Here is a 12,444-nt window from a genome sequence, read left to right on the forward strand (position 1 = left end):
CCTTTCAGGTTTTCACGATCAGCACTGGGGGAGCCGGGAAATTTTGTGGCCACTGGCATATTTTTTTTTAAAATTGCTGTCAACGGACGTTTCTCCTTCTGCTCCAGTATCGTTGTCCTGTTCACAGCTATTCAGGCTTAAGAAGCTTGATTCTCTAAGGCTGGTATCCAAGGGCATCAGTCATTAACACACTGAGCTACATCTGCTTCTTGGCTAAGACTGAAGAAAGACATCTTAAGCTGGAAATCCTGCTCGCTGGCTCGCCCGCTCTCTAGTGCATACGGAAGGGGAAGCATATGCAGCAGCAGGTTCTTTCTTTCTTTTTTTTTTAATTCCGAAAGGCTGCCTCACTTTGGAGATGCGGTGACAAGATAATGGAGTGAAAGTCTCCCATTTCCAGGGAAGAAAATTGCAGGAGTCAGCTAGAAAAGGAAGGAGCAAGTTAAATAACAGCAAAAATAGGAAGGAGGACAGTGGTGAAGAACTGAAAATAAAATTAGAGGGAACAGGTGGAAGGCTGGCATAAAGCTGGGAGATATTTTAGGCTGAAAGTGGTTTTGGTTTAGGCTTTGGGTTTTTTGTCTTTCTTTTTTTTTTTTTTTTTTCTTTTTTTATTGTTGGTTTTAAACTCTAAGCTGGTTTGGTGATCCCTGCAGTAAACCAGGCTGCTTTAGTGTAGAGCAGCTTCCCCAGCGTGTCCTTTTCTCTCTCCTTGCCTGCTGTCTCTGCTCTTGCTGCTGCTGACAGAAACGTGTTAGGAAAGCAGAAGGAGAAAATGCCAGCCATCCTGGTAGCCTCCAAAATGAAATCGGGACTACCTAAACCCGTACACAGCGCTGCTCCAATCCTGCATGTCCCAACGGCCAGGACCATCCCACAGCCCTGTTACCTGAAGTTTGGGAACAAGGTGGAGGTGACGAAGCCATTGTATTCCAGCCAGATTCCTCTCAAATCTCCTAATGGACAAGAAAACACAGGAGATGGACTCCCACCAAGGAAGAGTAGCTCGGTAGAAAATGGATTTGACACACAGGTTAGGAGGCACTGAATGTTGGGGAGGTGTATGTGAGAATTTATTTCTGTATTGAATGTGTGCAGCAGGTTTTCTGAGGTAGACAGCGGTGTGAACAGCAGTGAGAGAAGGGTGTGTGTGTGTAATAACATCTGTCGACAGCGGTGGGATGTTTCATATTCCGCATAGTGGCATGTGTTACCAAGGGATGGCTTTGTAATTTTGTCAGCATGGTGGAGCTGGTGGTGGGGTGGTGAGGGACGGTGCTGTGCGTGCTCTTTGCCGGTGTTGCCTTCTCTATTGCCTTTGCTTGAACTTGGGGGATTTGTGCTAGGGAGGTGGGAGAGATGCTGTTTATGGGGTGTGTTCTTTGTGTTCTTTCTGTAGATGCTAATTGTGATGGCTGGGTTGTGTGCCTGGGATGGGGAAAGATTGCTGGTTGTCACGAATGTGTTTTGTGTTTGGTCATGTACTGTACTGGAGCATTAGGCGCGTGAACGTTTTGTATTTGTTGTGTGGGGAGTGAATGGGAGGCAGTGCTTGATGTTCAGTTACAATCTGCATGCCATTCCCAGTGCAGCTAAATGAAATAGATTATATAGGAAAAGAATACTCAGGTGGAATTTTCTCTTTTAATGCTGTGTATGCATGGCATTGTAGCTGCAGCAGATTATCAATATGCATTTTTTAGACTTCCCTTTCATGTCTATCAGTATTCTAATGTATTTTTATACGTGCTGTTTCCTGTACAGGGAGGAGAAATGTATGTCCTTCAGCTCGTTTAATTTTTGTCAGCATAGTAACGTTTTCAGCGTGGCTTGGATTGCCTGGTACTGCTGATGCCCCGGTGTGCTTAACAGCAGTGTAAGCAGATAGTATGTGTTAGCGTACTACGGTGTGAGCAAAGCAGATGGTCTGCTGCAGCAAGCAGAATTGATTAACGTTGTAGAGAGATTGCTGTATAGCAGCACGATGTATTTTTGTAACAGCCATATACATTATAAGCTGCTTCTACTGATACCTGAGCCCAGTAGAAAGGTGATACTGTCATACCGGGATAGGGAAATGATGACAGATACTTATTTTTTTTTTTTTTTTCTTCTTCTTTTCCTTCCTCAGGGGATAAAGGGTCATCCCTACCATCTAGCTTTTGAAATCTATGGCCTCGTAACCCTGTTCTCTTAAAACAAGTGCAACTACTGATTGGGCATGTTTGGCCCCATGCCCTGAATTTCAGGATATGCTGCACTTTCATTGCTGGTAGACAGGGTGACGTATCGGGCTGCTCAGGCCAGATGAATGTGACTGTAGCAATTCCTGAGGGACTGAGAGCAGGAAACGGAGACAGACAAGTATTGGAGGCAGGGTGGTGGCAGCAGACTGACCGACCTGCGCATCACATCTTGTTCTTAAGAGAGAAATAAGTACTTCTTTTTTTTTTCTTCCTTGTGCTAGAATGTGTCCTTGTGATTATGAAATGTCAGCAAAATCTCATTATGTGCTGCTCTTTCTCTCAGACACACCTTGGTTTCTGCATAGAAATTGACATTGCTTCAAAAATGATTGTTATTCATAAACACTTTCTCATCTTATAACAGATTATAATCAGAGAGATCCTGCCAGTGGTAGCCGTTTGCAGCAGGAAGGGGAGTACTATGGTGGTTTTAACCCTTATACAGATGTGGAACAAACCCCATTTTTTTAATATCCTGATGATGACATGCTAACTTGTTATATTTAAACAGGGAGTGATGTTGGCCAAAAGAATTTCGGGTGATACTGAGTTGTGAAGAACTTCAGCAGTGGTAGAAATCCTAAGCTTTGTCATACTCAGTAACCTCATTTGGGTAGCAGTCTTACCAGATGACCAGCACCTTTTAAGGTGTGAACCAGTGGGGTTTGTTTTACTATCCATTTTCTTGAATAAACACAGTCCTTTTTTGTTATTCTTATTGATCCAGCTTTGATCCCTCTGCCCACATAAGCATGCAGATTTTTGCCATTCAAGGTAGTAATTTGGAATGTCAGTCTATGTCTAAAGGGAGATTTTTCCGGAATGGTTGTATCAAGGGCAATGTTCTTTTCCTTTTCTAACATTCCTCCCTCCCAAAGGAGGAGGAATGGGATGGATGGGCAGCTGTCAAATAGTATGTCAGCAGCTGAAGCATTTTTATCTTGGAAAACCTTCAGCTACATTCAAGTGCAGAAGTGCTTTCTGATGATAAGCCTAGTAAGGTTTAGTCTTAAACACTGCACTAGGACTAAATATCTCAAGAATCATAGACGTGTCCTATGAGGGTGATCACTTGCTTCTCTGGATATAGTATCTTAAGCACCAATGTGGCCCTGACCATTTTACTATGCAGGCACCTGGCATACCCTGTGAGGGATGGAAATTATATTCTTATCATGGCATTTAGAGTTTGAATCCACAAGCAGGACTGATACCAAGTGCTTTGGCACTTGTCTTTTGTAGATCTCGGTCCCGCACGGAGCTTGCAGCCCATGGGGAAGGACATAATATCCTCCTGTGTGGGTGGAGGGAGAATTAAAAATACATTGTGACATTTGGATCAAAAACTAAAGAGAAGAAATAAAAGTGACCAAAATCTATTTCACTCGTGTTGTATTCCTTGCTGAGGCTGAACGTGGAATTTGCAGCCCCAAACTCTCTCTTGGAGTTTGAGGCATGAGCTATTTCCATCAATACCCAAGGTGATATCAGGCGACTTTCGACACAAGCGGCAGAGAAGCATTCGTTCACTCAGAAGGTGGGATGTCTGAGTTCAGTTTCTATTTCAACACGAGGGAATTCAAACTATCATATCTCTGGAGGGTTTCATAATCAACAAACCACAGGATGTTCTGGGAGTATTTTAGGGAGGCGATCTCAATCCTGTTGAAGTTGGTCCCCTTTGCACTACATAACACAAAATTCAGTTGCATGTACAGAATAAGGACAGAGAACAACTTGACCTCGTGTTTAGGACATCTGCTACGGAGAAAGAGATGATGAGAGGGATGAGCGTGGGATACCTTTAACTATTTGCGCATATACTTCCACTTCGAATTTCTATATGTCTTTTTCCCTGTGCTTAGTTTACTGATTATTCTGGAGAAGAGGCTATGTCAAGTGCATGGACCAGAAGTCACAATGTGAAGACATTAGACCATGTCCTAATGCTGTTTTAGCATGTTTGAAGCCACTCGCACACCAGTGCTAGGTTCATGAGCTTTTTTGGTGCCAGGTGGGTACCTCTCTTCAGCCTGATTCTTCAGAGAACATGGGCACTGCAGGTGGTATTCCTTAAGGTACTTATTTACAAAAAAATGCTGAAAATCAAGTTATCCCACTTAAGAAATGCAGTATCAGTGAAAACTTCTCTTTTTTTTTTTTTTTTCCTTATTGTTCTTCTTGATAAGGTTTTACATGTGTAAGCTAAGTTTTATAGTGACTGGAAGTTTTGTGCCTTAAGGCCATATAAGGGCAATGTGTTATTTAAAATGCTGTGCAATTTATAAAAAGCATGCTTCAGAGTATTTCAGAGGCAGTTTCCAAAGAAAGGTATGAAGGTTTTAGCATCGAGCCCATTGTAAATGCTAGTTGGAAATCTTCAGTCAATGAATCATGGCAGGGTCGTTCCTGCTTTATTGTTGCTGATACACACACTCCGTTTTTCCATATTAAATTCCCTGTGTTGTGCACAACAGTATCCTACTGTTGCAGTGGTGCTTATTTTGTCTAATTTGAAAACACCGCCAATAAACTGTACCCATATTTAGAGAGCATTGTTTTGGAAATATTTAACTTTGTTACCAGAGAAACTTCCATCAAGTAGATAGCAAGATAGTTATCTCTCATATACAAAGTGGTATTTATTAGTTATTCTGAAAAAGTTGTATGTGTTTGGCTACTAAATTTGCATTAGTTACTTAAGACAGAAGTCATTGCCAGTTAGCAGTCCATGGCACAGTAAAATTGTTCGTTCAGGGTGCAAGAAGAAAGATACTATTCCAGGAATACAGTCTGTTGCTGTGGTATTGTGAAAGCCACTGAAGGAGATCATAGATTTAATTACAGAGTTTATTGCTGCTGTGTTGTATTCTCTAGCTTCTTAATTTGCATTCTCTGGGGAACCTAAAAAATAATTACTGTTTGTATCTTAAATAACTGTAGCAGTCCTAAAAGCACTGGGACCTTACTAAGTCATTGGTCCCACCTTTCCACTAAAACACTTTGAGTTGACAGGCATCTGCTTAACCTGGTATTAACGTATGTGTATTCTGCAATTACCTATAACTGTTCCTAATGTTTGGCGGGGAGGGGCAGGGGCAGGATTGGTTATTTCTTTGCAAATGTCTTCGCAATATTCATGCTGAAAGGTAGGAAGTTACCCTCTCCTGGTGGACGCAAAAGGTAGATGCTCACTAGGTGTTACCATGTTCTTCCTCGCTTTTCTCTTTCTCTGTGCTAAGCAAACCTAATTCTTTTAACCTTTTCTTTCAGGATTTCTAGAACTCTTACAACTGTTTGTGCTGTCTACTGAACTCTTTTCAGTTTGCCTAGACCTTGTTTTATGAATTCAGTTCAAAACTGGATAGATAAGCATCATCTGCAATAAAACCACTTTGTTCAGCTAGCTTTTTCTTCACATTGCTTTCCCAATTTGCAAAGATCATGTTGAGTTGGGCGTCCTGGTTCTGGGGCGTCCTGGTTCTGGGGCATCCTAGATCTATCTCACCATCTTCTAGTCTTACACTAGATTTTTCTTCTAGTGATTTAGTTCTTCTTTCCTAATTTGTGAAGATCATCTGTATCTGGAGTGTTCTAGATCTGGGGTGTGCTCCAAAAACACTCGCAATACCCATTGATGTTAGAAACTGCCCTGGGTTTTTCTCGTTAGCCATTCTGCAGTCCAAGTCAATGACAATGGTATGGAATAGAATTGGTGGAGAAGCTCCATTACAGATCCCTCCAAGAAGTCTATTGGACAGCCATTCCAAGGTTGATAGCACAGTACTGAAAAAATTTCAGGGAGTTTTTCAGTCTGTTGTGCGCTGCCTTGAAGTACTCTAGCTGCTCACAAATTGATTACTTACTAGGCTGCTCCAGTATTTTTCCACACTTCAAATTCAGGTTCGCATCAACTGTTTCATGAGCCACACGTGACTTGCGATCTGTTGGCTATTGGTTAGCCTTCTCTGCCTCACTACCCCCGTTCCCATGCCATTAGCAATCCAAATGAAGCCATATAGTTCAGATATTAGTAATTACTTTTCTATATTTTAATTAACTTTATCAGAAGTTATTTATACCTCTGTATCACTGTCTTGCTAATGTGAAGCTTCATAGAGAGAAAGATTAGTAAAGCATATTGCAGAGGAATTATGCCTTCCTTTCTCACATAAATTAGCTATTTTTGTGCATGATACTGGATTTCACAGTTTTACTACAGAGCCATCTTGCAGAAGGGATAGGAATCAAGCAAATCTTTTAGCTGGATCCAACTTAAAGTTGGATGTACATTGACTGGTTTCAGTGCCATTATGTGAGCTGCCTCAGTCGTGTAAAATTTGGTCTCACTACTACTGCTGAGCTAATTATAAAAGAAGTTGAGAAATGACTGATATGAGAAATTACTGATAACTTCACCATAAAAGATAGCTTTTTGCAATGGTGGAAGAACCCAAATGAGGTCACGTTTAGGATGTGTACAAACGAGACATTTCACTGAAGAATTGGGAAAATATAAGAAAAACTATAAATTTAGGCTGTCAAAATGTATAACTCCGAAGTAATTTGAAATTAGTATTAATCTTAATGTGCTTGCTTATGTAATTATAGTTATGGACTTAAGTACGTTCCTACAAAAAAAGCTGTATCTTGCTGGATGGTGGATGTTTGGGGTTGTTTTTTTTTGACACCCTGTAGGCAATCTGAAGCTATTAAGTAGCCAAATTCTTCTTCTATTTATGATTACAGTGGTTTTGATAATATGTTTATAGATACCTAAGGATAAATATTAAATGAAGTGTTACCCAATTCATGAATTGTTTTATTGTGATTATTAGCATGGAGTTTTCAGTGATCTGCCTTTTAGTGTAAGAAGCTACCCTGTTTTAATGCCCTGCGTTTGAACAAAAGATGTAAGATGACACTATAAACTTAGCAGGCTCTTTCATTGTTGGGTTTTCATTTAGAGTATACAAAGGGTCACTTGGAATTTAAACTTCCATTCAGTTTTTAATGGTACTGGATAATGCGTGAAAGTGGTTTTGTGCTCTGATTTCAGTTTAATTGTGACAGTTCTTGAGTGAAACAGCATTTGGTCATTGTGTAATGTTCCTTCCCAAGTTCAGTACCTTCACTGCCGAATTGCCCAAGATGGGATTTCCAAAGATATTTATTGTTGAGCAAATAAGGCTGCTGCTGAATTCACTGAAGTTTTTACAGCCCATGGTTAGTGTTTTTGAAACACTCATTTAATATAACCTTCTTTCCTGCTTCCAACTTATTTTTTTTTTATGCTATTTCTCTGATCTCTGCTACTAGGTAATATCTAAGGGGCTTCCAAAATTTAATACACTTAACCTAAGAGCTTTCGTTAGAGGTAGGGATATTGTTATTTTATAAATGAATAGCTAAGGCACAAAGAGACTTCCCCAAGATCATAAAGTCTGCAGTGCTATAGAAAATTACTAGCTAGTCCCCTGGCTATGAGATTATCTTTCTCCTTTGCTGCTACTTGTTAATCAGTTCAAAATGCTTATGCATGTGGTGTCCATGTGTTCTCCCTCTGTCCTTGAAACTGTTAGCTTACTCCATAAAATTGTATGTCTTCAGTGAACACTCTCACTTTCTTTGTCCCTGTTTTAGCAAGTAATTTTTATCACCTTCTGCTCTGACACTTGACGTACGGCAGCACCCAAGCAGGACACTTTGGTCCAGCTGTCCTCTAACCAGAAATGGGTTAATTATTTATGATTTTTTTCTTGCTTTCTCCCTGCCTGCCTTTGCCTCCCTGGCTGCACTGGTGAATTTCTTTGACAGCTTTTAGAGTTTTGCTTCTTACTTTTCCTAGATTGTTTGTCCATTGCGTGTCCCACAGAACTTCTCTTTCTTGATGTATGTGTTGTATATCAGTTGTCAGACACTCGGTCTCTGCTGGAGGCTTGTTTGAACTGCAGTTGGTTTCAACAGAGAAGTCTTAAGTCTTTCTACCTATCCAACTGCTAGCTGATAGAATCATAGAATCATTTAGTTTGGAAAAGACCTTTGACATGACTGAGTCCAACCGTTAACCTACTACTTCCAACTCCCCCACTTACCAAGGGTGCCTTCTGGCATGCTTTATGGAGCTCATCATAAAGTAACATTCTCTGGTCTTCCGCAAAATACTTTCCTCAAAAATCAGACACTGTAAAATATCAAACCTATGCTAAAGGAATCTCCTGGAGATGCAGAGAGGTACAAGCATATTTGTAGAGGGAAAGGACAGATACTGCTTTTAAAAACTTCTGGCACTAAACCTCAGCTTTACTTCTCAAAAAGAAAAAAAAAAGAACCATCAAATTATAAAGAAGGGGTCTGGTAACCAAAACATGAACTTTTTCCAGGTTTCAAGTCCCTGAGAAGTACCAAAAAGAAAGAAAATTATGAGACCAACACCACCTATGCTCTTTTTTTCCATCCAGAGGATATCAAAAGAGAAAACCTTTATTTTATTGAGATAGGAAGGGTGGATTCAGTTTTTAGTTTGGGAAATTCAGGGCTGGTTTTGGCTATTTTTGATTTCCTTTGAAGAGTCCTTTGAGAAACATTGTCTAGTCTGTAATTTCAGTTTCCAGATTATCTCATCACTAGATTTAAATCTCTGTTTGATTTGTATCTTAATGCTTTTGACCTACAAATCCCTTTTTCCTACCAAAATGAAAGAAATTAAGGAGGGATTTAAATCAATAATTGTTTTGTTTGAACTTCCCAAACTTGCAACACAGAATAAATATTGTAAATGCTGTTTAAGAAGATATGATTTTGAATAAAATGATAGCTGGAAAGGATGTGTTTTCTGTTCTTCTGGGTTTTTTTCTCATTTGCTTTCTGCTTATTTAAGCTTTGGGGCTAAACTTTCTACTTTTATTCTGGTACAAATCAGGAGATGCTCTTAAAATTTAACCCATTAATTCTTTTTTTTTTTTTTCCTTGCAGCAAACTGTAGAATTTCAACCAAACTCAGATTCATTCTCCTGAGAAGCTTACCTGGCTAAAAATACCCTGCTTGAATATTATTTTTAGAAACGTCTATATTTGAATTATATAAATGGTCAGATTTTATGTGTATTATTAGACATGAACTGTTGGTACATTTTGTAACAGGAAGCTGTTGGTTTTCCATTCACCAAGAACTGGAATTCAGTCAAAAACTTGGCACTTACTTGTATGCCTCTAATTTTATCTGTGAATTGTTCTTTCTGAAATAGTTTGTGGAAACATTCTCAGTTTCTTCAGTTTTGCAAAGGATAGGCATGGAAATAACTGCTAAAACTTAAAACAAATAAAGCATTTATTAAAATAAATAATTGAGAAAACAGGTCACTTCTTATTTTAAAACAGGCTGAGATCTGAAGTTTTACTGTGATTCCACCTTTTTTTCCCTCTTGAAATTATTTTTAGGTGTGTTATCCTTGGATTATTTTTCATTTTACTTTGGGGTTATTTTAGAATTGGAAGCAATGTGTGGGAAAACAATACATGAAAGGAAAAAATATCTAACTTCTGGATTTCAAAATACACTTTTACCAGGACTTTTGCCCCTGTGTGTGTTCTGTTTTGGACTGTAATATCATCATATTATGACAATGTCTTGTTTACTCTGATGGCCTCTTCTTCAATTTTACCTTGTGTCCATCCCTTGTCTTGGATGTTTCCTTAAGTCCTCTCCCTGTTCTCAGCTTGTGTGGGTTGTTTCTCTACAGCTATGGCTAGAAATTGCCATATCCTCTCTCCCATAGCTGAAAGGAGACCCTACATCTCCTTATTTTATCTGTCCTGTCACTAATATTGGCCCATTTCTTCTTTCTTGTGCTTTATGTAATGACCACCATGGTATAATCCAAAAGTGTGTAGTGATGAGTTCATGTTTACGGTGTAGATCTCGGGATTGTTTGTAGGTAGCAGACAGCAGCAAGGTTGTACTGGAGTAAGTAGTAGCTGCAAAGAGAGTCCATGGGCTACTTTCCAATAGTAGTTGTTGAGGTTTTATTTTATACAAGCAAGAAGGAAAACCTACAGACTACGGAGACCAAGGAACTAGGGATTGGCAAGTATTAGTTTGGTAGTGATAGTGCCATGCTTGACAAGAAAATAAGGTCAGGTGTCTGAAACATGAATTCTTGGGCAATAAGTTCATGGATCCATTGGTGTTTTGTTTGAAAGTGGAAGTTGGTTTATTCATAAAGGTACTAAATACTGTTAGTCCTTTCAAGCTCTGGGACCTCACAGGAGTGGAGGCCAATGTACTTGCTGCTCCCTCCATGCCTTGGGTGGGGAAGGACGGTTTCTTAGACATGATGGTTCTGGAGGCATAGGGGACTGGGCTGTAAAGCTGCCTTGAAGAAACCCAGAGATGTTTGTCACACCTGCCTGACAACAAAGTTATCTAATTATCTACATCCAGGCTTTCTCATGTGATATAAACAAAAAACCAGACAAAACCCCCAAAACAATCCTTGGCAGGCTGGCTGACTTGCATGGCTGCAGAAGTAGCTGTTCTCAGTGCTGGGATCTTGTTGATTTGTTTATGCTTTCTCCAAAGAGAAGGACTCAACTAACTTCCTCCATAATTTCCATGTTGTTCCTCCTCTCCCTAATAACGCTGGAGAAGCTGACAAGGCCTTTTCGCTAATAGGCAACTACATTTTTCAGAGTTGTATAGGAAGAAAATCTTCCAGGCTGGCTGTCTGACGACACCTGTACTTTGTTTTTTGGAGAAGTGGAAGAGGTGTATGATAGACTGGAATTGTAATTCCTTCTGTACATTCCTTTTGTAATACACTTTACAGTGTATTTTAAGTCTGTGACAGGGCTCTTTAGACGCTGTTCTTCAAACTAAAGGGATTTTGAGTGTGGTGGTCTCGTTGCCACAAAATGCAAGGATTTGTAATATTTCCTAGCGCCTCAGCCTCCTTGTAATCTGTTTGATGGTTCTGCCATTTGGACAACTGAGAGACATTCTCAGTTGTAAAGACTGTTGTAGTAATACCTTTTTGTTTCATGTGATGAGGTAAATCTTCCCATATAGGATCACCTATCATCTACTGCAAGTACTGACCAGAAATTATTTTTACACTGTATTTTTCTGCCACCCCACCTATTAATTCTGTGTACTCACCCATTGGTAGAGCAAAATGAATACCCTGGTGGGGTTTCATGTTGTTCATCTAGCGTGTGTGCTGATATTTTATGGTGAACATGAATACTGAGACTTTGTTATGCTTGTATATCTTGAAACAAGTATTTAGAAGTGGATTCCTTTTCCTTTAACCATGTCCACTTGAACCAGGCCCACTGTTAGAAACTACAGGTAACTTTAGTACTAATAAGCTAAATACTGGGTTTGTACAAGTATTTTTAAAAGACTGTCTTTCCACCTCGTATCTATTTTGGCTGTTTCTCAGACTATGATATTAATTACCAGGAAGTCATTTCTAATTAACTTGTACAAGGGGTCTAGCAAATTTGCTTCCTCTGGCAGATAGACAACTATCAGGCATAGCGTTGTAAGATCAAGCAGACACAAAGATTTGTCTTTTGGAGTCTATCCTTTTGGATTTCTTTTGGATTTCTATCCTCCTTAGCCAACGTAGCATGATGCAAAGTTTTATTTTATTAGAGAAATGTAATGTGAGAACACAGACCAGGTTAGATGGGGCTCTGAGCAACCTGATCTAATTTAGTTAAAGGTGTCCCTGCCCACTGTAGGGGGGTTGGACTAGATGACCTCTAAAGGTCCCTTCCAACCCAAACCATTCTATGATTCTATGATAAAAATATCTGTGCATACCTGTCGGAGGTTAAAGGCCTGGAACAGATGTAGAGGACACGTTTGCATCCACAAAGATCAGTTTGCAACTTTGAATACAGCTGGTGGAAACAATAATTACTGGGTTGGTCTGGTAAGACAAATTTGATTCTGTTACAAATTATTCTTCATTTCAAAGAGTCTTACAGATGTTTAAGTCTTTAAAACTAATTTTAAAAATGTCCTGTGTGTTTCAAGATCAAATGTGCATTGGCCATTTGAAGCAATAGCTTAGAAACGCGTTTCTCTTCTCTTGCTCAATAACCATGGGTCAGTCTGCTTCTCAGGGCAGCTGTACATATTCCAGACTTCTCTGTGGCTTAACTGGGATGGATTATTTTGGGAAAGAGA

The 12,444-nt window shown here is 39.6% G+C and overlaps 1 protein-coding gene across 1 annotated transcript in view; it reads left to right on the forward strand.

Moving 5' to 3' along the window:
• The first annotated feature begins 740 nt into the window (after positions 1-740).
• NAV2 (neuron navigator 2) overlaps positions 741-12,444 on the forward strand; it is a 238,692-nt gene continuing 226,988 nt past the window's right edge. The window contains 1 exon segment of the mRNA XM_035892631.1: positions 741-1,033. Coding sequence (XP_035748524.1) covers positions 776-1,033 — 258 coding nt within the window. The 5' untranslated portion in view covers positions 741-775.

Source organism: Egretta garzetta, unplaced genomic scaffold (assembly GCF_000687185.1).
Source record: "Egretta garzetta isolate BGI_Z169 unplaced genomic scaffold, ASM68718v1 scaffold454, whole genome shotgun sequence".
Lineage (NCBI taxonomy): Eukaryota > Metazoa > Chordata > Aves > Pelecaniformes > Ardeidae > Egretta > Egretta garzetta.